Source organism: Mobula birostris, chromosome 12, assembly GCF_030028105.1.
Source record: "Mobula birostris isolate sMobBir1 chromosome 12, sMobBir1.hap1, whole genome shotgun sequence".
NCBI classification, from domain to species: domain Eukaryota; kingdom Metazoa; phylum Chordata; class Chondrichthyes; order Myliobatiformes; family Myliobatidae; genus Mobula; species Mobula birostris.
In genome coordinates this window covers 64,990,885-65,016,045 of record NC_092381.1, presented here as the reverse complement: position 1 = coordinate 65,016,045, position 25,161 = coordinate 64,990,885, and the positions used below count along the sequence as shown (strand labels likewise).

General features: G+C 38.6%; 1 protein-coding gene across 2 annotated transcripts in view; it reads right to left on the bottom strand.

Annotated features, from left to right (window-relative positions):
- The window catches only part of kifap3a (kinesin-associated protein 3a), a 239,773-nt gene that overhangs the window by 135,156 nt on the left and 79,456 nt on the right, over window positions 1-25,161 (bottom strand). For both annotated transcript variants that reach the window (XM_072273953.1, XM_072273954.1), the window contains 4 exons: window positions 21,302-21,426; window positions 11,175-11,273; window positions 10,507-10,685; window positions 3,889-4,051 (listed from right to left, as the gene is read on the bottom strand). In XM_072273953.1, the coding sequence (XP_072130054.1) occupies window positions 3,889-4,051; window positions 10,507-10,685; window positions 11,175-11,273; window positions 21,302-21,426 (566 nt within the window). The remainder of the gene's footprint in view (window positions 1-3,888; window positions 4,052-10,506; window positions 10,686-11,174; window positions 11,274-21,301; window positions 21,427-25,161) is intronic.

Below are 25,161 nucleotides of genomic sequence, written 5' to 3'. Positions count from 1 at the left end.
GAGCATTCTAACTGGTTGCATCACTGTCTGGTATGGAGTGGCCACTGCACAGGATCAGAAAAACCTGCAGAAAGTTGTAAACTTAACCAACTCCATCATAGGCACCATTTTCCCCAGCATCCAGAACACCTTCAAAAGTTGATGCCTCAAAAAGGCGACATCCATCATTAACATCCCCTCCTCACCCAGGACATGCCCTCTTCTCATTACTACCATCAAGGAGGTGACACAGGAGCCTGAAAACACATACTCAAATGTTTCAGAAACAGCTTCTTTCTCTCCATCAGATTTCTGAATGGATAGTGAACCCAGAAACACTACCTCAGTATTTCCCCCATCTCTTTTTGCACTACTTATTTATTATATTTATATATATATGTATAGTAATTTATAGTTTTTATTACTATGAATTGCAATGTACTGCTGCAAAATAACAAATCTCAAGATATATGCAGTGACATTAAACATGATATTGATTCTGATTTAGATGGAGACTGAGCAGAATAGCTACAAAATTCAATCTTTGAAGCCATATGTATGTAATGTATTCTCATTACACACTTAAAGCTTGAAAGGGTGCTCTGACAAAATAGTATCACAAGTCAAAATCCTATACCAGAGATATTTTTGCATAAGTAGATGGCACTAAAGTTTCAACATAGTATTTAAAATGAAATAACATCCATTTGGAAACAATGACTGTGATCATGCCAAATAGAGGCTTTATTGGTGACTGGAAAAATCTCTCTGCCAAAAATGAGCTGAGGTGGAGTTGCTTATTCTTGCATTACATATTAACTGTAATAAATGGGTCATTGTTTTCCAACATGAAGCTCAGTTCTATAACAGAATGTCAAATGCACGTGAAAATATAGCTTGAATATAATATATTGAGCTAATAGTATTTGTACTACCTACTATTTAGCTACTGATACATCAGGTAGTGTTCAAAATAGCATCATTAAGGTTATTATATTTTTAGCTATATTTACATGAATAAAGCTCTAATGGTAATAATAGCTAAGCCTGAAGTTTTAGGGTGCTGAAGAGCAAACCAGTTAATGTATCACAAATCGTATAGCTGTTCTTCAGCAATTGAGTTAATAGCTATTGAAATAATGTGCAAAAATGTTAACCACCAGGGGTCACTGTTGAATCAGTTACCAAACCATAATTGGACAATACTTTATATCTACCACCTTGTTTACCACCATCAATGAAAAATCCTGGAACTATCTTGGCTGTTGAGCTGGTTTCAAGCTAGCTCTCCAACAAAGACAGGTAAGAATCAACTAAACAGAGAGAGAAAAAAATCAGAACTATTACAACACAAGCCACTAGCCAATCACACTTGTGCTCATCCTAATACGCAGGGTCAGTGGTGTAGTGTCATAGAGTTGTACAACAACACAACACTGATCCACAATGTTCATGTTGACCATTAGCACTTATCTATCTTAATGCTTCAGTGAAGATGGTGGCCAAGTCAGATGCCCCCACTCCTGCAAGATTAATCTACCCACTTCAGTTGGGAAATCATTCCACACTAGGACCTAGCAGGAGAACACAGGCTGCCAACATCAAAGAGCACCAGGAAGGCAATGGAAGGGGTCTGAAGGACTTGAAGCATGCTGCAGGCTTTGAGTACAGTGATACTGGGATTGGGCATGGGCAACGGGTAGAGAATTAGTGCATGGGGCCCCCATCCCCACATTAAGTAGGTGAGGCACAGTGGTTAATAGATAGTGTTAATTTTCAAAGTTCAAGATCTATTATCAAAGTCACCCTTCTATATCGCAGACCTTCTAACCCCTTATTCTACTTCCAGGTCCCTCAGGTCAGCTGACTTGGGGGTCCGGGCTGTCCTGCGATCTAAATTTAAGTTCAGGGGTGATCGTGCCTTTGCTGTTGTAGCCCCTAGACTGGGGAACAGCAATCCCCTCCCTATCAGATCTGCCCCCTCCTTGACTCTTTTAAGTCCAGACTCAAAACTTACCTTTATTCACTAGCATTTGAATCTTCCTAATGTGGTTGATTTTTGGCTTGTGCCTAGGCTCATGCGTTGTTTATTTTGTGCCTATAAGCTGTGTGCCTTGTTGTTTGTATCTGTGTTTCTTGTATTTGTGATTTTAGCTACCTGTTATGGTTTGTACAGCACTTTGGTCAACATGGGTTGTTTTTAAATGTGCTTTATAAATAAATTTGACTTGACTTGACCATATACTCTGAGATTCATTTTCTTGAAGGCATTCACAGTGCAAGAAATACAATAGAATCAATGAAAAACTAAACAACCAATGTGGAAAAGATCAATTTTGCAAATACAAAAAAAAATAATAATTATAAGTAAATAAATAATGCTCAGACATGAATTGCAGTGTTCTTAAAAGAGAGTCTAGAAATTGTGAAGTCAGTTTAAAGTTAAGGTGATTGAGGTTATCCACTCCATACCAACAGCAGCACTGTCTCCCGCACCATCCCCAACCTCATCAACTCTGGAGATCACCCAATTCATAGTTCCTTCACCCTGCACTGCTCATTTCTACCTCCTAGCCTAAATGTACAAATCTGACTGTCTGGCTAAGACCACTGTCTGCCTTCCCGACTGAACTCGTGCTCACACACTTCAACATTTTATCACCCTTGGTTTAATCCCTTCCCACCTACATTCACGATACTCCACATGTTCTCAATCTCCTACAACTTTTAATTCCTTGGCCCTGACCAGCTCATTTTCACTATGGATGTCTAATCCCTATATATATCTAATTCCCATATATATCTAATCCCCATCAAGAAGGCCTTAAAGCTCCCTGGGGCTTTCTCAGTCAAAAGAGCCAACCAGTTGCCCTCCAATACCACCCTCCTCCATATTGAAGATCTGATCCTCACCCTCAACAATTTCTCCTTCAGCTCCAACTTTCTCCAAACTCAAGGGGTAGCCCTGGGCACCCACAGCTATGCCTGTCTTTTCATTGTCTATGTGGAACAGTTCAAGTTCCAAATTTTCCCTGGTAATGCTCCCCAACTCTTCCTGTTCTACACTGATGACCGCATTGATGGTGCTTTTATGTATCCAAACAGAGCTCATCAACTTCATCATATTTGCCTTCAACTTACATGCCTTCAAATTCACTTGGCCCATTTCTGACACCTCTCTTCCCTTTCTCGATCTCTATCTTCTCCATCTTTGAAGGCAAACTGTCTACCGACATCTTTTATCAGCCTAAAGATTCCCATATCCATCCTGACTATGCCTGTTCCCACCCTGTCTTCTGTAAAAAAAACTATTCCCTTTTCTCAGTTCCTTCATCTCTGCTGTATCTGTTCCTTGGATGAGGCTTTCCTTTCTAAGACATCAGAGAGGTCCTCCTGCTTCAAAGAATGTGGTTTCTCTTCCTCCACCATTGACACTGCCCCTCACTCACATCTCCATTTCTCGGACATCTGCACACATCCAATCTTCCCGCCGCCTTAACAGGAACAGAGTTCCACTTGTCTTCACCTATCACCCCTTCGTTGCAAATTAAAATATGCTTGTATCAAATATTCCTCATTTCTGATACAAATCACTAACCTGAAACATTACCCGTTTCACAGCAAAGATACTGCCTGACTAGTCAAGTATTCCTAGGATTTTCTACTTCAATTCATGTACATTTTTTTACAGCTGTTATGACACATTTATCTTGATATATCATCAATCATCCACTCCACCTTTTTCCTGAGTACATAATGAGAAATTAGCTGACTGGAAACAATGACTATGCCGGTACTTAGATTGAGATTCATCCCAGAAATTCATGATTCTAGTATTACTTGAATTGCCTTCAATATAACAGTGCAACTTTTTAAGTTAAGAAACAATGATATGCAAATTAGTATTACCTATCAGCGCAGTCAATTTTGGGAGCAGACCCACTTGGACCATCTTGTTCCGAAGCCCAGTGTCAAAGGAAAGGTTCAGCAGCAAGCGCAAGGTAATATTCAGAAGATCCTCATGCTCACAGGGCACCAACTTTGCTAGCTTCTCAATGATATTTAATTCTACCTGCAGATTAGTAGATCAAAAATGATTAATATTGTCCTCTTATTCTTGATGCAATGTTCCAAGTTTTGGTTGAAAAACAGAAAATCCTAAAATATTCAGAAGGTCGGGCAACACGTGTGGAATGAAACAGTTAACATTTCAGAACTGATCATCAAACTTAAACATTAAGTTTCTTCCTGCCAAGCAAAGAATTTCTTGCATTTATTATTTATTTCATTTCAGATTTCCAGCATCCTTAGCATTAAAATTTTTGCTGTCAGGTTTTTGTCAGCACTTGAGGTTCTTCACAGTGCCCAGTTAACAGTACGCGTCAGACTAATTTTTGCTATGATTTGCTAAACCTTCCAAGACTTCAAGGCAGCTTTTAGTCATAGAAACATAAATATTGTTTACTTGGATTATTTCACTAATACAGAAGAACAATAGTACCAAAAGATTGGACAAATTATACACCCTTAATTCTTGTTAATAACCCACTGCAAGGCTGTGGCATCTGAGATGGTGAAGTCAAGAATTCACTTCACAACATCAGCCTCCCACTGATCTTTCACGATAGCCCAGCTAGCAATTAAAATGTTTTTTTTAAAAGAGCTTGTATTTTCTTTTAAAAGAAAATGCAGCATACTTTTATTTTCAGGTTCCAGGATGTACCAATTTTCTGGATACGCCAAGACACAACTTCAATCAAATAAAATGCAGTAGTTATTGTAGTCCTTTTACTCTATTTAATAATGTTTATTCCCATTGTTTAGTGTTATGAAACATCCAACAAAATTCTCTTCAAAGAAAATATATGTAACCTTTTACCATTTCTTGTTGCATACTTAAAAATTTATTTTACTCTGAAGGTACAAGTTTGAGAAAATAATTCCCATGTCATCTGATTCAATAACTCACAAGCATCTAATGTTTCACACTCAAATATCAAATGTTTTGAGGATAGAGGTGACAAAAAAAATGTATGGTTTTAAGGTAATGCGTCAAGTATGCTGGCTGGTGGTGTACTGGCATCCAGGGTTTGGTAAAAATAAAATTAGTTTTCTACAGCATTGAACTCCACAAACAACAAATTATTAAGCATCCCACACTACAACCAATTAATTTTTGAATGTCAGTCAGGAATCTCAAGAATAGGAATCTCCACCCTGCCACCAGAATAAATGTTCTTAATGAGAAATAGCATGTGCTCAATCAATCAAGTAATAACTTAAAGTAAGATATCATTTTATTAAACTGTCATTGTGAATGCTAGACAAGCTTCACTTGCATAGTTATGTCACATCACATCTTAGATTGTTAAAACTGAAATTTGAATAATGATAAGTGGGAACCCTGATTGACACAGCACTTGTCGGTCAAACTGAATGGAAGTTTAACTTCTAAAAAAAATTAACTAAATTTAATTTTTATTATTTAGAATCTACAATCTTGACTACAATGATAATATCTGTACTTCCTTATGTGATTCTTCATTAAATTAAACTACTTCTCTAACAAAAGTTACTACTTAAGTTTTTTTTAAACTGTTTTACTGAGACATAAGCTGGTATAAATTTTCAGTAAAGCAGTTAAAATGGCACAAGTACAACAAAGCATTGTTGTGCCACTAAGTGTTTTATACACCTCTCCATTAAGTTAACCTCTACTATCTATCCAGTCACGATTCCAACAAAATGAAACCATTATTTGATCATCCTATGTTGACACATACCAAGGGTGCAGAATCCCTTGTAATTTAAAGGCTTTGACCGGCAGCCAGAAACTATATATAGTCAGATACATTTTACAGTGGCCATAAAAATTTACACCAAATGTAATTTTTAAATTTGCTGTGTTAGTGTACACTAAGTAGATATTTACTCATCACCAAAAAGGAAGCAAGCAGCAGTTGAATGACTGAATTTGCAATAGCTGTGGATATACTTCATCTTACACTTAATTCAGCTTTACACTCTACAGTATGAAGCGTTATTATCTAAAAAGCTTAAAATGGCCAAATACACTTTCAGCTCTGAGGAAACAATTCCAAGTTAAGTCATCTAGATCTAATGTGAATATCAATTTTCAATGGTATATCTTGTGCCTAGAGCTCTGAATCCATGGATAACTTTGGAAGAGTAAGTAAATTTCTCCTTCTAGGACCAGCTCAATTCTTTTCAGTAGAGGGGCAAATATGCCTATTTCTTTAAGAGAATGGAAATTCTGTTTAACTATATGAACTACCTACATTATGGTAGTTGAATTAGCATTACAGAACTGTAAATGTCTAAAAACCAATAATATACCAAAATTAAATTACTCCTTTGAAATAAAATTGTTCTATTTGATTTTGCCAATAATCTGTTTAAATGGAGGGATATCCATATTAAGAAAAATGATTACTGTATTAATGATTTTACTAAAGAGCAACTTTTCTGCAATGAAGCAACTATTAGATCCAAGCATAATTGTTTTTTTTCCCCCAAATATACAGACAGATTTTCTTTTTTGCTGCTCTAAGAGAAAACTGAGAAGGCAAGGAGACACTGCAGGCTAGAAAGGAGTTTTAAATAAAAGAGAACTTATTTTCTACCAACCAGCTACAATTTTAATACATACAATACCATAGCAGTCAGCTCTCTTCATTGAACACTTTATATATGATCTAATTAAAAGAGCTTTGGTGAGTTGCCCACTCTCAGCAAATTCATACCATGTGTACACAGGTGAGATAAAAAAGAAATCGAGAACTTGTGAGGACACCGCATATATGGGGGTCCATGTACAACTCATCTGGCTGTTAACGTGAAACATCTGCATGTCCAAATCGCTTTTTCTGTAACTCATTTTCATCACCAAACAGTGCTTAATGCCTTTATAGGTTTTTCTTGATGCACAAGCATTAGGATAATGACAAAATGCGCTTAAGAAAAGATGGATTTAATTACAATAAGGTTAAGATTTAGCACATCATTATAAAACGTTTAAAGTCTTCAGACAGTCGCATGCAATCCCATACTAACTTTAAAATTTTAGTACCTCCAGGAAAACAAGTTGGATAACAATCAATTATATGTAATATGCTTGTAATGATAAACCTTACAAATATTTAATAGGAAAAGTACATTTAAGGCCCTTTGGTTAACATGCAATATATAAGATAGAATTGAAATTTACTATATTGGTAAAAAAAAATTAAAATGGATACAAAACTGAATGAAAATCTCTCATTCTGCAATTTGTCTGATACAAGTTCCATTTGGCAGCTGCATTTGGGGTATGACTAATTATATTGCCAGGTGATTAATTAACTTCCAGTAAAAAAAAAATGCAAATGGCCCATTTTCTTTTATTAAAAATTGTACAAAGTCAACTAAGTTTCCTTGATGGTTAAAAATTAAATGTAACAATACTACAACAACAACAAAGGAGATTACAAGTCATGTTTTCAGACAGACAACTGTCTTAATAATTTTCTCAACAATTATTCATTTACGTAAGAATGGCACCATTATTCAACACTAAACAAAACTGCATTCGGAAAGGTAGCAAGATTTGAAACAACTGTTCATGTTGCAGCTTTGATGAATGCCTCTGTTACTCACATCGGAATACTTCCAGGTGTGACTTTTCAAAGACTTCCAAAGCTGATTAACCAGTATGAGAAGCCTGGAAAATTTAGGAGTTACATTAACATGATATTTTCCTCCAAACCCCTACCAAAAAGTCTCATACATACTTATTTAAAATTCAAACAAAAATATAATACATATAAAGTATTTTAGATGGAGGAAAATCTTGTTGATATAACTCAATCCTTTCACTAAAAATTTATGTAGAGCTATAGCTCAATATACTTTGAACAACAGTCCGAGTTTCATTAGCGCAATGCCATAGTGGATCATACACTGCCCAGTGCAGCACATTGTGCAAGATGTACAGCCAGGAAAGTCGCCAATCTGATTGAGAGTTTTGTTAAGCAACTTCTATCTAAAATAAATGAACTGGAATTGGCTTCACCATTTCACTGGGTAAAAACGGACAGACTGGTCATAATCACCATTTGAATGTCTACCAGTGCAAATTGCTATTCGGTTCCACTCAACTTACAGTCGGATGGCACAATCCCTATCCACCATTTTCCACTCACGATCACAAAATCTCACAAAATGAAGTACTAGAGGATTGCAAGCAGCCAGAGATTAATCCCAGCAATTATGGGGTCATGAAGCAAGTTACATCAGGTGTAATAGTGGGATATTATGGTTAAGTAATTGAGCAGTTTGCCTAAGTTCTAAATCACTGATCCAGAGACCCAAATTGAACTCTACCAACTAGGCAAATAAAAAGTAGCTAGTCTCAGCAAACAGTAATCGTGTAAGTACCAAAACTAAGTCCTTTAGGGGGGATAAAATTTCATCTTTTTTGTCCTATATGAGACTCTAATGTACCAGTTGATTCTGAACAAGTAATTAGCAATAGACAACTTAGAAAAATCAGCATTGCCACCTAGTCCCACATTTTTCAAAGGAGTAAATACGATTTTGGAATCATCACCTTTTACAAATTTAAATTTCATATTGTTAAATAAATTCAAAAATCGATCACAATAGCTCCCTGAAAGTGGCAACACCTTGGAAAGGGCAGTAAAGAAGGCATATGCAATGCAGATGTTGATCAGAAACACTATAAAAGTTGAGTAGACATTTTGCAGCTGTATAAAATTTTGGTGACGTCACATTTGGAGTATTACAATTCTGGTCACCATATTACTAAGGCTTTGGAGAGGGGGTAGAAGAGTTTCAAAAATCAAAAACACAAGAAATTCTACAGATGCTGGAAACCTTGACCAACAACAACAGGAACTCAGCAAATCAGGCAGCATCTATGGAGAGGGAAAAAAAAAGTCAAAATTTCAGGCTTAGAGCCTTTATCAGCCCTAAACATCCACCACTTATTCACCTCCATAAATGCTGTGTGACTTGTTGAATTCCTCCAGTATTTTGTCTGTACTGCTGTAGAAGAGTTTCACCAGGATGTTGCCTGAATGAGAAGGTATTAGGTATCAAGAGAGATTTTTTTGAAGCATGGGAGGGTGAAGGGTGATCTGATAAATATATAGTGTAGACAGAGTTTTATTCATGGGTAAAAATATTAACTACTTGCGGGCATAGGTTTAAGACAAGAGAGGGACGTGTTCAAGAAGGCAAGCTTTTTGCACAAAGTAGGTGCCTGGAATAAGCTGCTCGGGGAGAAGGTAGAAGCTAATATAAGAGCAATAGTTAAAAGGCATACAGAGAGACACATGAACAGTTAGGGAATAAAGGGATATCAATTATGTGGAGGCAGCAGCAATTAGTTTAGTTTGGCATCATGGTCCATGCAGATATGATGGGCTGAAGGGCCTGTCCCCATGCTATATTGTTCTAACTCTGATAAACAGAAATTAAGATACTAATGCTGCTACCCATAAACATTTCCTTTCCTCATGCACCATCTTCAAAATCAATTAGATATCACTTATTGCATGCCACTTCTATGATTTGATCTCAAACCTGTACCCAGGCAGCATGGGACATCAACATACTTCACATTGCCATAAAACATGCTTAAATATGTGTATGACTTTAAAAAAAAACTTGATTTCTTTTTGCATTTGTCATGGTTCATCTGGTTAAGAGCAAAGTATTTACTCTTTACTTTCCATTGCTTTTAAACTTCCTCTTTATGTTACTTGTCAATGTTTCTTCATATTTTTCTGCTCTGCGTGGTCTAAAATTTAATTTGCTAAATGAACATTCACAAATCTGTTAAAGTCTCATGCTACATAGATTTTTTTTTACTTTGTTTTAAGATTTGTAAATCCGGTGCCATCCTGTACATGAATTTTTAAAATCCTGTAAATCTTGTTTGCTAATGTAATCCAAATGTTCAATAAATTAAAAGCCAATCAGTTCTATTTTGAGAAGGATGTAAAAGCAGAGGGACCTGAAGATTATACTCACATATATTTGAAACTGGCAGATCAAGCTACTAAGACAGTAACAAAAGAATATGGGATAAAATACTTGGCCAACTTGTTTTTTAAATCAAAAACTGGACTATTCTAAGAAAACATTTTGGTATGAGGAGTACCAGTACATACAGTAATTCATTCTCAGTTACAGATGGGGCTAGTGTATGATTAGTGTAAACAGCTACTCCAGAGTCAGTGCAAACTCACTGGGCCTCAGGGCCTGATTCTGACCAACACGACTCAAATAAAATATTGCTGGAAAGGAAGACAGCTTTTGTTCATTACAAAATGCTTGAAAGAATGATTGTCATGTTGAATCCCTTAATCAATCTGGTTTGCATATTTGCACAGTCACAAGGACATGTGAAAATTCTAACTTCAATGTAATCATATACCACTATTGTACTTTTAATTATCTGCTTGGTGTACATAAATATTCTCAGAAAAGTAGCCCACATACCATATCATTTTTGTTCTCTACAAATACACTAAGTTTTTTTAAGAAGGACATCACGAGGATCAGCAACTCAAAGTTTTCTCGATCAAGTGTTTTCACAAGCATGTGGACAATATTCTTGTTCCTCATTTTGAGTTCAGTTCTCGTGTCTTCAGCCAAATTCAACAAAAGGTAGAAGGCAACTAGCAAAGACCATTTAAAAAAAACATTAGTTCAGAAAAACTGCACAAAAAGAATCTAAAGGCGTTGTGTTACTATAAATAATTCGTAAGTTATATAAACCAAATTATACTTGCTAACACATTTTAAAAAGAAATCATGCAAAACTAAAGCAGTAACACTGAACATGAATAAACTCTCTCAAACAAAATTACCTATTAGTACTATTCATCTTAAAGTTAAATATATCAAAAAATATTTTCATTTGCTTAAATGAGAATTATTCAAAGCTCCCCCCAGAAACAGTCAAAAGAATTTCCTTTCTCCCCACAGTACAATCAATCACCCACTTACTACCTTCTCACCTCCCCCAAGCCATCCCCTCCTGGATATCAACATTTGGAGTTACCTCAGTTCATGCTATACCAATTTGCTATTCTTGAGAAAAACATTAAGTGAAAATAAATACTTCAACTATACAATCTGAAATAAATAACACAGCAAATCTCTACCTCTCAGTAGCTGCTCCTGTTTGATAACTAAACCCTGATACTTCTTATATGTTTTCTCATAGTCCTTCTTCAGGACTTGATTATCAGCATCATCTTCGAGTAAGGCTACAGTTAAGGTACATTTAAGTTAAATGATAATTCTTTATGTTTGATAAACTTCAGTAATGCAAAACATTGGACACAACTTTTTTTAAAAAGCTCTCTTTAAGAGGAAGAATGTTCAAGATAAACACTGACATTAAAGAAAAGAATCTCTTTTTACACGTTGTATGAAAAAATATTATTCAATTTCTTTGAACAGAAGCACTGCTACATTTTTTGCAGTAGACAAATGATGGCCACTAGTTGAGAATGAACCGCAACACTGCACAAAACCACAAGGTCACAATTTGACAGGAAGCTGCTAGTCCTAATATGTGCTCCTTTGGCAAGGCAGTTTGTTTCCATAATCATACATTTCTACTCTTCCCTCACTCATCTGCTGCAGAAACCTTTATCCACATCTTTGTTAACTCCAACTTCAACTCTACTCTTTTGGACACATTTCCTCTTTGCTAGCAATATAAACTTCCATTTAAAACTTGGTCAAACATATCCTTACCCACATTTTGTCATTTATCCCCTGACCTGTCTTAGTGACCCTCTACCAGTACTTCAATCTTAAAATTCTCCTTCATACATTTAAAGCCTTCCTATAAAATACCTTCTATCTTTCCTACAGCCAGCAAGCTTGAAAGTTTTTTTTATTTTCTCAGTCTGGCCTTTCATAATACACTACAATGGTTAGGGAACATAGTGGAGCACATAATTTCTGAAAACTTGTGCAAATCACCACAGTTAATTCGGGATAGAATTTTTTTTAGTGAATCTGTTATTTCCTTTAATTAAAAGCAGTGCTAAAGAGTCTATCGGGATATACTGGCAGTAATAGCACACTTCTGTGAGAAGCTCTCACAGATTCTCCTGGTAGAGCAACAGCAGCTGCCAATGGACATGATAGATATGTTGGCAAGTTCAAAAATTATGACCAATTTCAGTCACTTATCCTGATATGCAAGTGGTGGACATGTTCGCAAGGGTAACATTGACTACAGAATTATATTGATGAAAGGAGGAGGAATCCAGAGGTCCTCATTAGGGGATCGGAGGTGGAGGAGGTCAGTAACTTTAAATTCCTTGGCCTTATCATTTTAGTGGATCTTTCCTGGGACAAGTAAGTACAAATGCTATTACAAAGAAAGCATTGCAGCACCTCTACTTTCTCAGAATTTTGCGTAAGTGCAGCTGGAAGTGGCAGCGGAGCCTCCCCCGTCACTCGGCCCGACCCGGAGCGTCCGATGACACAACCCGCTGATCGATCCCCGTGGGGTGCATCCACCAACCTCAAAGAGCTGACAACAACACACTGCATCAATGGAAACCTGGAAAGATGCACTATTTACTGAGGAAGTGTGGGAAAAGAGCTGGGCTGCTGGTCATATTGAAGCTGAGGGGCTTCAGGGTCCCTATGCCCACCATCCTACTAGCTAATGTGCAAGCCAAAGAGAACAAGGTGGATGATCTTAAAGGGAGACTCACCTACTGCAGGGGGATGCAGAACTGCTGTGTATTCTGTTTCACCGAGACCTGGCTCTCCCCTGCCACCCCCGACTGTGCCATCCAAACATGAGGAATTTTTGATCCATTGGATGGACCGCACGGCATCTTCGGGCAAGACGAGGGGAGGTAGTGTCTGCCGACTGATAACACTGCGTGGTGCTCGGACGCAGTGGCAATGACAAGCTCCTGCAGCCCGGACCTGGAAAACCTGTCGGTGAAGTGTCGTCCCTACTATCTACCATGGGAATTCACCTCAGTCACCTCAGTCTACATTCCCTCCCAGGTGGACGTGGAGTGTGCTCTGAACATACTGTATGCCAACATCAGTGAACTTGAGACCAGGTATCCGGAGGCTTTGCTCATTACAGCCAGGGACTTTAACCAAGCCAACCTCAGAAAGTTGCTGCCAAAGTTATACCAACATGTCTCCTGCCCCACTTGAGGCCCGAATATACTTAACCACTACCACACAGCAGTCAAGGATGCCTACTGTTCCGACCCACGACCTCACTTCGGAAAATCGGACCATCAGGCCGCACTTCTCCTCCCGGCTTACAAACAGAAAGTGAAGTGGGAGGTCACGGTGTCAAAAGTAGAGTCGCGTTGGACGGGGGAAACGGATGAGGTCCTCTGAGACTGCTTTGAATCGGTGGACTGGTTAGTATTCAAGGACTCAGCAGCTAACCTTGATGAGTATGCCTCAGCTGTCACAGACTTTATTTGGAAATGCACAGAGGACTGTGTGTCTCGCAAGACAATCCAGGTATTCCCTAACCGGAAACCTTGGACGAATTATGAGGTCAAGTCCCTTTTAAAGGCTAGAGCTGCGGCTTTTAGGCCCAGGGATACCAGTCACTACACGGAATCCAGGCGTGAACTCCGGAAAGCCATTAAGGGCGCCAAGAGGCAATATCGAGCGATACCAGTAGGCTATGGCAGGGTCTAAATGAGATCACTGGGCACAAAGAAAAGACTGGGAATATCAATAACTGTGGCGCTTCTCTTCCTGACGAACCAAACTTATTCTATGCAAGATTCGAACAGAAGAGGAGCATCCCGCTCCCTCCGGATGAACCAGACCTGGTGGCATCGAGATTCATCGTCGCCGAGGAGGACGTTAGAAGGGCCTTCCTGAAGATAAATCAAGGAAGGCGACGGGCCCAGATGGCGTCCCAGGACGGGTTCTCCGGGCCTGTGCAAGTGAGCTAGCTGGAGTGTTCGCTGACATCTACAAAATTTTCCCATATAAATAAATGGTAATTGCTTCTTCGCTTTACGACATTTCAGCTTACGAACTGTTTCATAGGAACGCTCTACCTTCGGATGGCGGGGGAAACCTGTATCACAAATGACCTGACTTGGTCCAACCAAGCAGAGTTCACTGCCAAGAAGGCCCACCAGCGCCTTTAGTTCCTGAGAAAACTAAAGAAATTTGGCCTGTCCCCTAAAACCCTCACTAATTTTTATAGATGCACTGTAGAAAGCATTCTTTTAGGGTGCATCACAACCTGGTATGGAAGTTGTCCTGTCCAAGACCGAAAGAAGCTGCAGAAGATCGTGAACACAGCGCAGCACATCACACAAACCAATCTTCCATCCGTGGACTCACTTTACACCGCACGCTGTTGGAGCAGTGCCACCAAGATAATCAAGGACACGACCCACCCAGCCAACACACTTTTCATCCCTCTTCCCTCCGGGAGAAGGCTGAGGAGCTTGAAGACTCTCACGGCCAGATTTGGGAACAGCTTCTTTCCAACTGTGATAAGACTGCTGAACGGATCCTGACCCGGATCTGGGCCGTACCCTCCAAATATCTGGACCTGCCTTCCGATTTTTTTTGCACTACCTTACTTTCCATTATTCTATTTTCTATTTATGATTTATAATTTAAATTTTTAATATTTACTAATTTTTACTATTTTTAATATTTAATATTTGTAATCCAGGGAGCGGAAAGTGCAGAATCAAATACCGCTGTGACGATTGTATGTTCTAGTATAATTGTTTGGCAATAATAAAGTACAAAGTATAAAGTATGTCATCTAAAATTTCAGCAGACTTTTATAGATACACAGTGGAGATTATACTGACTGGTTGCATTGTGGGCTGGTATGAAAACACCAATGCCCATGAATGAAGAAGCCAAAAAGTAGTGAACATAGCCCAGTCCATCACAGAAAAGGCCCTAACTACCACTGAGCACATTTACAAGGAGTGCTGCCACAAGAAAGCAGTATCCATCACCAAGGGCCTCCACCATCCAGGCCACGCTCTCTTCTTCTGTTGCCTTCAGGAAGGTGGTACAGGAGCCTCAGATCCAACACAACCCAGTTCAGAAACAGTTAATACCCTTCAACTATTAGGCTCCTTAACCAGCTTAGATAGCTTCACTCACCCCGGCACCGAACAACCTGTGCATTCACTTTCAAAGATTTTACAATCCATGTTCTCAATACTTACTATTTTTTGTGCTTGCACAGTTTGCCTTCTTACGCACATTGGTTGTTTGGCCGTCTTTATTTGTGTGTAGTTTTTCATTGATTCTATTCTATTGTGTGTAGTTTTACATTGACTGTATCTACTGTGAATGCCTACAAGTACTTCACAGCCTTGTTAATAAATTTACTTTGAACTTTAACTTTGAAATGATAACATCAAAAGCTCCAAGGAAGGGCAGTAAGAACGGAACAGCACAGCCAAACCTGGAAAGTGTAAGTAAGTATTGCTGCTGGCAATAGACACAGTTGCACATTAAGTATTAATCAATTTATTGGTGCCTCATACCACAAATAAAGTCTCTCTTAGGAACATAGCAAAGAGAGTTTTCAGAGCCAACAACTTCAAAGATTCGAAATACAAGTTTGGAAAAAAACAGCCAGCAAATGTCGTCATACCATTGACACAAGCAATGAGGTGCAATCTTCAGACTGAGTGTTAAGGAATCATTCAGTGCACAGATTCACAAATTATAGATGTGAAGCAAAAATGTTTAAAATGCTGAGCTAAACCATTAATAGACCATGTAGAATAGCCTGTACTGAATCAGAGTGTGGAAACTCCCTTTGTCTAAACTAGTCCTATCAGCAAGCGCCTGGACAATAATTTTCTAATCCTTTCCTATCCATCCACCTGTTCAACTGTATTTTAGAAAAATCTATTGCCTCAGCCATTTCCTCTGGCAACTCATTCCCTAAATACACCCCTCGTGTAAAAAAAAAAGTTGTCCTTCAAGTTCCTATTAAATATTTCCCTTCTCACATTAAATCTAAAGCCTCTAGTTTTTGATTTCTCCATCCCTAGAAAAAGACTGAGTGCATTCATCCTATCCATGTCTCTCATGATTTTATACACCTCTAAGGTCACCTCTCAATCTCCTAAGCTCCAAGGAATAAAGTTCTAGCCTGTCCATTGTTCCTTGTAACTCATCCCCTAAGTCCTGGCAATATCCTTGAAAATCTTGTCTGCACTCTTTCCAGCTTGATAACAGAGTAACCAATATTCAACACAATACTCTAAGTGCGACTTCACTAGCATCTTGTACAACCATACCATGACTTACCAACTTCTATATTCAATGCTCTATGACTCATGAAAGGAAGCACACCAAACATCTTCTTTATCACTCTGTCTACCTGTGACTCCACTTTCAGCTCCTGAACTTAAAGGTACTTGTTCTACAATTCTTCATAGGCCCTATTGTTCACAGTGAAAACCCTGCTGGGTTTGAGTTTCCAAAATAACATCTCGCATTTATCTGAACTAAATTCCATTTAGCAATCCTCAGCCCACATACTCAGTGGATTTTGACAACCTTTCTTCACTGTCCATACCACCCATACATCTTCAAATCAATGAGATGATATTTAAAAATTTGAAGCAGCTTTACCAAAGCACAATTTTTAGAAGTATAAAACAAGTCCTCAGAGTGGTAATAACAACAGTGCTGTCTTTTTCATGTTCACTTGATGCCAGTATTTCAAGTTGGTTTGATGGAAAACCAGTCACAGCGGCAAAGGAAGGGAACAAGATACTTGGGTGCAAAAGCCAAAAAGCTTTCAAATTAGTATGATGGGAATCAGCCAGCCTCTAAATGTGTATTAAGGGTATCCCTGTACTTTATGTCCCAACGTGAAGCACATCGCTAAAAAGTGCAAATTCATAAACAAAATAACTGCCAGCAAAGACAGAACTGCCCACTTGCATTGGACACTAGGGAACAGGGGTTTAGGACAATCCTGACGGTGACTCTGAAATCTAATAACAAGGATATGGAAACAAAAAACATTTATTGAACTCTAAGAATTTAGAAGATAAAATAAAACTTTATTTATCCAGAAGGAAATTATTGTTGCAAGGTTGCTCAGTCAGAAGTATATACTTCAAAAAACAAAATGTAATCATTGAGATATGAAACAGAATACAAAATATGCATCAAAAAGTAATAGTGCGAAATACAGATGTGCAATGAAACCATATACTTATATACTTAAGGAGTAGGAGTTGTAGAGTCTTATAGCCACAGGGAATAAGGATCTCCTGTGGTGTTCAGTGGTGAATCTCGGTGGACTCAGTCTGTTACTAAAGGTACTCCTCTGTTTGCCCAATATGTCATGGAAGGAGTAAAAGGGATTGTCCATAATGCTCCGTAGCTTCTGCAGCATCCTCCTCTCAGACACAGCACCAGAGAATCCAGTTCCACCCCCAGAATAGAACTAGCCTTCCTAAACAGTTTACTGATCTTATTGGCGTCAGCTGCTCTCACCTTGCTGCCCCAGCAGACTACAGTGTAGAATAGAATGCTGGTCACCACTGGGACAGGGAACATTTGCAGCATAGTACTGCAGACATTGAATGACTGGAGCTTCCTCAGGAAGTACAGCTGGCTCTATCCCTTCTTGTACAGAGCCCCTGAATTCTTAGCCCAGTCCAGTTTATTGTCCAGATGAGTTCCCAGGTATTTGTAGTCCCGGACAACTTCCACATCTGTTCCCTTGACGGAAATGGGAATGCAGGGTGGTTTTACCTTCCTGAAGCCCACCAGGAAGCTTTTGGCTTACTGATGTTAAGCTGTAGGCGATTCAGCCCACACCACTCAACAAAGTTGTCCACCACTTTTCTGTACTCAGCCTCTTGACCCTGGCTGATACAGCCCATAACTGCCAAATAGTCCAAAAACTTCACAGGTGGCAGGACTCAGAGTTGTATCTGAAGTCAGAGGTGTAGACAGTGAACAGGAAGGGGAATAGGACAGTCTCCTGAGGTGCCTCGTGCTGCTAACCACAGTATCTGATATACAGCTCTGCAATCTCACAGACAGTGGCCTTCTGGACAGGGTAGTCTGTAATCCAGGACCCCAGTGGAGCATCTATCTACATCTCCGTGAGCTTACTCAAAAAATATGATTCTAAGAGCTGCCTGGCTCATCCAGATGGGTATAAGCTCATTGAAGCAGGAAGATAATGGCATTCTCATGTGGTTGGTAAGCAAACTGCAGGCAGTCCAGTGAAGGAGTTTTGATGGAGGTGTATCAGGACCAATACATACAAGGCCATCACTGTGACTGAGAAAGCACTGAGTCAGTCTGTCACTGGCCACAATGTGCAATGCAATCTCAACCACTTTCACTGAAGCAGTATAGTGCTGGGTTGCAAGGTAGAATCTGAATAAACTACTTGGTAGACATTAGGGACAGGTGGGTTAAATTATTCTGGCCCCACCCCAAAATACCAATATTGCAATGGGCAGAGAGTTCCACACTACAGCTCCAATGAAGGAATAAGGAAAACAAAAGATTGATGGCTCTAATTCCATGAACTGAGACAACTTAAGAAATTACCACCTGGGCTGCGGTAAAGGAAAGGTTAGTAGTTCCCTCTTCAAAGTTGGTGTGTATTATGGTATAGGCATTGAGGCAATTGCAAACAGAATTTGACAAAAGCCCGTCTGAGGAAGAACCTGATTTTAAACACAAACTAAACATATAAAGTCCTCCTAAGATGAGATAAGCTGGAAGTTGGATCAATGCATGTAAAAGTCCATTCTGTCAAAGAAATCAAAAGAAAACATGAAAAGGTGTAGTTGTACAACAAAGAATGGGAATAGGATATCCCCATGAGTGAGATGGTAATGCAAGCTGGTCATATCTAGAAAAAGGTACTTTCTGTGACACGAAACAATATTAAAAGCATTCTTCAAAAGCCAAGGATCTGTAATACTTGAATATCTGACAGCAAGGACCAAGTATTTGTCTGTTTTGATGACTGGTAACTAAAACAAACACTGCACTACAAGTGCAGAGAGAAACTAGAGCAGAGGCAAGCACATTAGTGAAAAGAAGAAGAAGAAGAAAGCCCTGAACTCCTAGTGGAGTCATCGGGACGCCGTCATGACACCGTTTTTTTTAAAGCAGGCTTTCTTATTTTTACGAGGCCGAGTTGCTAGCTCGGCGCTCAACCCAGCACGGATGGAAAGTGTGCAAGGGAGCTGGCTGGATTCGAACTCGGGAGCCTTCGCTCCGAAGTCTGGTGCTGATGCCACTACGCCAGCACATTATTGAAAAATAAGCCCAAAAAGACTAGAGTAGACAAGATAATCTGACCAGGCTGACAGATCCTATAAAGGTCGACAACTTTTTTTCATTTTAGTTACCTAGACTACTCAAAACAAGTAATGCTGATAAATGTCTTTAGTCTGCCTTAATAGCAGGAGACCAGAACACACAAGTTCCAGGATGACGGCGGTGCCTTTACAATATCCAGAAACAAGCAATGGCTGGCACTGACCATCAAACAGAGGCCATCTCATCTGCACAATGATGCACAATTTTTAAGAAGGTACTGAAAGGCTGAGATCAGGGGCTTCCAACCTTTTTTCATGCCATGGACCAATACCATTAAGAAAGGGATCCATGGACCCCAGGTTGGGAACCTCTGGCCTAATTCAAGCAGGGAGCAAACTGGGTGCATTAAGGGAAGACTGAATGACATGTGGAAAGGGTTCAAAGGTTTTGCAGATAACAGAATGGGCATAGATTCACTGATCCACTAGTCTAGACACAATGTATTTTTTTTTATTATTTAGAGAAAATAATAACAAAATATATTTACTGGGACCATAATTTTAAAGGAAAACTGTAGCACAGGAAGTTGGATCAGATGAGACTTAGCTGCAGAGGTAACATACTCTAAGTGGATACTTCATAAACAGATTGATGAATTTTAAAGTTGTGAAGACTAAGGGGCCGACTATTGGTATGTTTACATAAATTCCCAGTGCTGTATGGCCCTCTAATTAACACTGTCATACAAGTATTAATTAATGGCTTCATTTTATGTTAATAATTAACTGATGGCTTACATTTTTTATTACTTTTGTTAATAAGACACGGTGTAGTATTTGTAAGAATTACCTTCTAAAAAAATGAGTGCACCATATGGTATTACTGCAAGTCCATTACTGGACCATCCATATCTATTTGGTGAGACTGACTTCAGTAAAGAATATTTTGTTACCAGCTCTACCTGTTTATTTTAGTTCATAAACCAAAATAATCTAGACACTTAATCTTATTCATTTTGTCACTAATCTTATTCTAATTTTGCCCCTTTCAGCTGTCAGGCTTCTAAGCTGCCTAAATGCCCACTAACTCTCACTGATTATCCATTTCCCTGTCCACTGTTAAGATGCTCCTTAAAATGTACATTATAGCTTGCATATGTCAAGCCTTCCTTTGGATAACATTTTGACATTTTTCAATATAATCAGCACCATAGCACTGCAAGCAGGTGCTAATTCAGATTTTGTTGTCTTTAAATCTCTCGGATTTAAGATAGGTAAAATAGCAGCAACTGACATGGAAAAAGTGGAAATAGTAATAACTCTGGTGGGGAAAAAAAGAAGAGGTCAAAGGCCATTTTATAGTGTTGGAGACAACTGTCTGTAGAGAGGTATCAAACTTTGCTGTGGTAATCAAACATTCTGGAAAGAGATTTAATTTCAAGAGTTGGACTGAAGGAGAACACAGTACAAGTAATTCAAAGCAGAAAGTGCTACAGGAATTTAAGGGAAATTTAAACTTAAGTTATCAAACATGAAAGAGTGCTCAAAATGAAGGTTAAGTAAAAATAGATGTTCAAACTTGGGACTGCGTTTTACAAAAAAGGCAGAGATGAGATTGGCAGGAGAGGGTACCATTTTTTCCAGGCATACAAAATATTAAACAATTTGTAATTATAATTTACTTATAGCTTTATATACAATAGGTTAGTAACAGCACAAAGTAAGAAACTTTTTTTTTAAACTGGCTGATCGCTGAACAGCTAAAAGTAAAATTGGGTGCTCATTTTTTCTTCTGTTTTCTTACTCAACTAAATTCAGCACATTTTTAGTTGTATTGAACTTCATTTCTAAATGGAGAAAAATATTGTAATGTTAGCACTGCTGCTGTGACAATTAGTTAGGAAACTCCAAGTTAAATGTGAAGAAACTGGTATTTGTTGTTAGATCTGGTTACACTGAAAGGATATCTACTTTCTTCTTTTTGTTAAGTTCTTCTTGCCATAGGTCATGCCTCTTCAGTTCATGGTCGATAATGTTCATGCAGAGAGCACCAATTTTATAGTGAGTAATTAGTCCGTGAAATTGAGAAAAACTGGAAGACAGAGTAGAGATTCAAGTCTAATGCAACAATGGTGTGTAATCAAATATAACAAAAATATTAATACAAATAAGCATCAACTGGATTAGTTAAGTTAAAAGGCAGTAAAACCATCTAATTTTCAAAATCTGACCTACCTACTGAAATCCAGTGGCACAGTGAACCTGCTGGTATTGCTGCTGTTTCACAGCTCCAGCAACCAGAGTTTGATTCTGATATCTGGTGCTGTATTTTGTGAAGTTTGCCTTCTCCCTGGGTTTGACCCAGGACTCAGCATATCCTCTCATCTCAAAAACGTGCAAGTTGTTAGGTTATCAGACTACAGTAAATTACCCTTTGGACAGGTGGCAAATGTAAAAATCTATAATGTCTTAATAGGGACATGAGAGAGAATAGATAGGTGAGAGGGAAATAATTTAGTGTGGGGGGGGGGGTGAAATTACTCTAGTTCAGCATAGACTTAATGAGCCAAATGACTTCCCTCACTGCCATCAGGAAATATATTACATACTGCAGTTCCAAACTTTTTCCTTAAACACTGGTGTACAAAACCTCAATAGCAAAATTCATCTGCTGACCTTAACTCAGTATTCATCTGAAGTAACTGACCCATCCATTGTTTGTAAAATGATTTTGACATTTTTTAAAATAAAGTTTTGATAGGCAAATAAGCAACTCTCTATCATAACAGACACTTGGCTGCAAGATGAACATAGCTGGGATCTAAATATTTCAAGTACTTCATACCATTTGTTGATGATAAATAACAGTGCAGTATTGAAAAAGGAGCTTGGCTCATTAGTTCGGGAAAAAATAGCAAGGGTCAGAAAACACTAATGGCAGCATCCTCCTTGTAGCAGCTATGCTGTAGACAGAGTAAAAATGAAGAAAAGGCTCGAAGGTGCTAAGAAATGTTGAGGTTTGGGAGAATTTTAGAAATGATGAAAAATGTTGGCAGAAAGGGGTAAACCTGAGAATAAACTAGCAATGAGGAATTGAAGAAAATTAGTATTGGCAAACTTTCTTCCCTATTGTTAGTTCAAAATCATGGCCTTCCCTTCCGCTACACTTGAAGGTCTGTAATGATTCAAGAAGGTAGCTCACCTTCATCTTTTAAAGGACAATTAAGGATGGACAATTAAATGTTGGCAAGTACAAAACTGAAAAATTTGAGTCAATCTATTTCACTGCACAAAACAGAAAGGTAGAATGTTATTAATGGGAAACTGACCAAGAGAGCAATCTCTGAAAAATCAGCATTTTCCAATCCAACCTCATATACAGGTTACTGAAAGCTAACATTCAAGTTCAACAAGGACAGGGAAGGCAAATAGCCTTCATTACAAAAGGATTTTGTACCAGAATTAAGACATCTAACCCAATTATACTGGTTCCTACCAGCAGATGGTGAATCTTTCTGGATATTAAGGAAATCGGGGTATACAAGAGCAATGCAGTAAAATAGCAGTGAGAATGATCAGCCATGACCTTGATTTACCGCAAACCAGTGTGAAAGGGCTGAATTGACCATACCTGCTCTTAATTTTTTTTAAATTCCTATGCTCTAGTGACAAGTAGCCTCTATGGAAATGTAAATAGAGAAGACAAACAAAAGGGAGAAAAAAAATGCTAAAACTGAGATTAAAACATAATTTTTGAAATTCCTGAATAAAAATATTCTTGAAATATCTTATGGGTTAGGCAGCAACTGTGCAGAGAACAAAACTAAGTTAATGTCACTGATTGATTACCTTCAATCAGAACTCGATAGCTCCAACTGTTTCTACATGGGAGAACCCATACCAGTGTTGATCTACAGAGGGACCCAAAATGACAGTTGCTGAAAGTGGCCACTCAAATTAATGGGGTGGTAAAGAAGGTGTATGGCATTGGGCAACACATTAGTGTAGAGATTAGCATAACACCATCACAGCACCAGCAAACCAGGTTTAATTCTGCCGCTGTCTGTAAGGAGTTTGTATGATGCAAGGGTGCCATTAGGGCAGCGCAGGTCTGTCGGGACAGAAAGGTCAGTTATTATGCTGTATCCCTAAATGAAATAAAATGCTTGCCTTTTATTAGTCGAGGTATTGAGTTCAAGAATTGGAAAATTATCTTGCAGCTTTGTAAAAACTCTTGTTAGGCCCATCTGAAGTATTGCAATTAGTTCTGGTCATTCCATTATAGGAAGGATGTGGAAGCTTTGAAGAAAGTGCAGAAGTAGTTTACCAGACCGCTGCCTAGTTTAGATTAGAGGGCATATGCTAGGTTGGACAAATTAGTGTTGTTTTCTCTTTGGACTGCGGAGACTGAGAGAAGACTTAACAGAAGTTTATAAAATTATGAGAGGTAGAGACAGCTATTATCTTTTTCCCAGGGTTGAACTGTCTAATACTGGAGGGCATGCACTTAAGGTGAAAGGAAAGTTGGTGCTGGGAATGAGCTGCCAGAGATGTAGTTTTGGCGAAAATGATAGAGCTGTTCAAGAGGCTCTTAGATAGGTACATGAATATGCAGCGCAGAAAGGTTATGGACCATGTGGAGGCAGGAAGAGATTAGGTGTCATTAGCTTCATTTGTTAACACAATATCAGGGGCCTGTTCTTGTACTGTTCTATGAGCTTAGGAGAAAAAAAAACAGCTTGGAAGAGCAACTTAAAGAACAGCTCCACTCAAGTCTATGAGATAAGCTAAGTTTCCAGTTGCTGACAGTTTTAACTCCTCAATCAACTCTGACCTTCCTAGTCTCTTATGCTGTTCCATCAAACCTTTATGCGAGCCTGACAGCATTTCATCTTGTGCCTAATCACATAATAATCAACAGAACTCAACTATAAATTCAAATGTAGTAAGCCAATCTTTCCAGTAATTCTGATTAATTCTGAATCAACGACATCAACCTGTAACAGTATATCAGCTTTTTTCTCCAGAGATGCTCCATGACTTGTTAAATATTCCCAGCATCTGCAGTTTTTAATGCAAGAACTTTTACAAAGTAAGACTTCAGAACTAAATATACTGTAAAAACATATATACAGTGGATAACGGCTAATTGGGCCATCAGTTAATTGGGGCAGCTGCATATTTGGGACAACTCTTATTAATTTAAAAACTCTTACTAATTTAAAAAATTAGCCAGGATGCCTTTCCTTTATTTGGGACATTATGCTGCTTATTTAGGACAGGAGACTGTTGCTGAACAGTTTCAAAATAATGCTAGTCGCATGCACTTGTGCAGCCGTTAACACACTACACCGGGTTTAAAGAAAACAGTCTTTAAATAGTGCCAGCTGCATGTGTTTATATTCAAAAAAGTCATTTTTGTCACGGATAGGTGGTGAGAAATAAGCACCACAACATTTCAAAACTGTTTTGCTCACTGTGGCTTCAAGCATTCAGAATTGGAAATGGCAGAAATGGGCGCAAGTGAAAATGAAATGATTTCACTACTTCAACAAGTTAGGAACTATGAAGAATTTGAAGGCATTGACAATCATCTTAAATGTGATCTTTGGTCCCCATGGACACTCAGCTCTCATCTGTGGCTCCAAGTAGTTGTCTGCATGCGACAGCAGCCACAACCCAGTACAATATTCAACAGACAGGCTAAACAAGGCGATGGTAGCCGGCACGTCTTATAAACCAGTGAAATGGGTCACGCCTGTCCGAGCATGCACAGCTCCTGCAATCTGGGCGGCTAAGGTCTATAGTGAAACCCCATGGTCAGGAA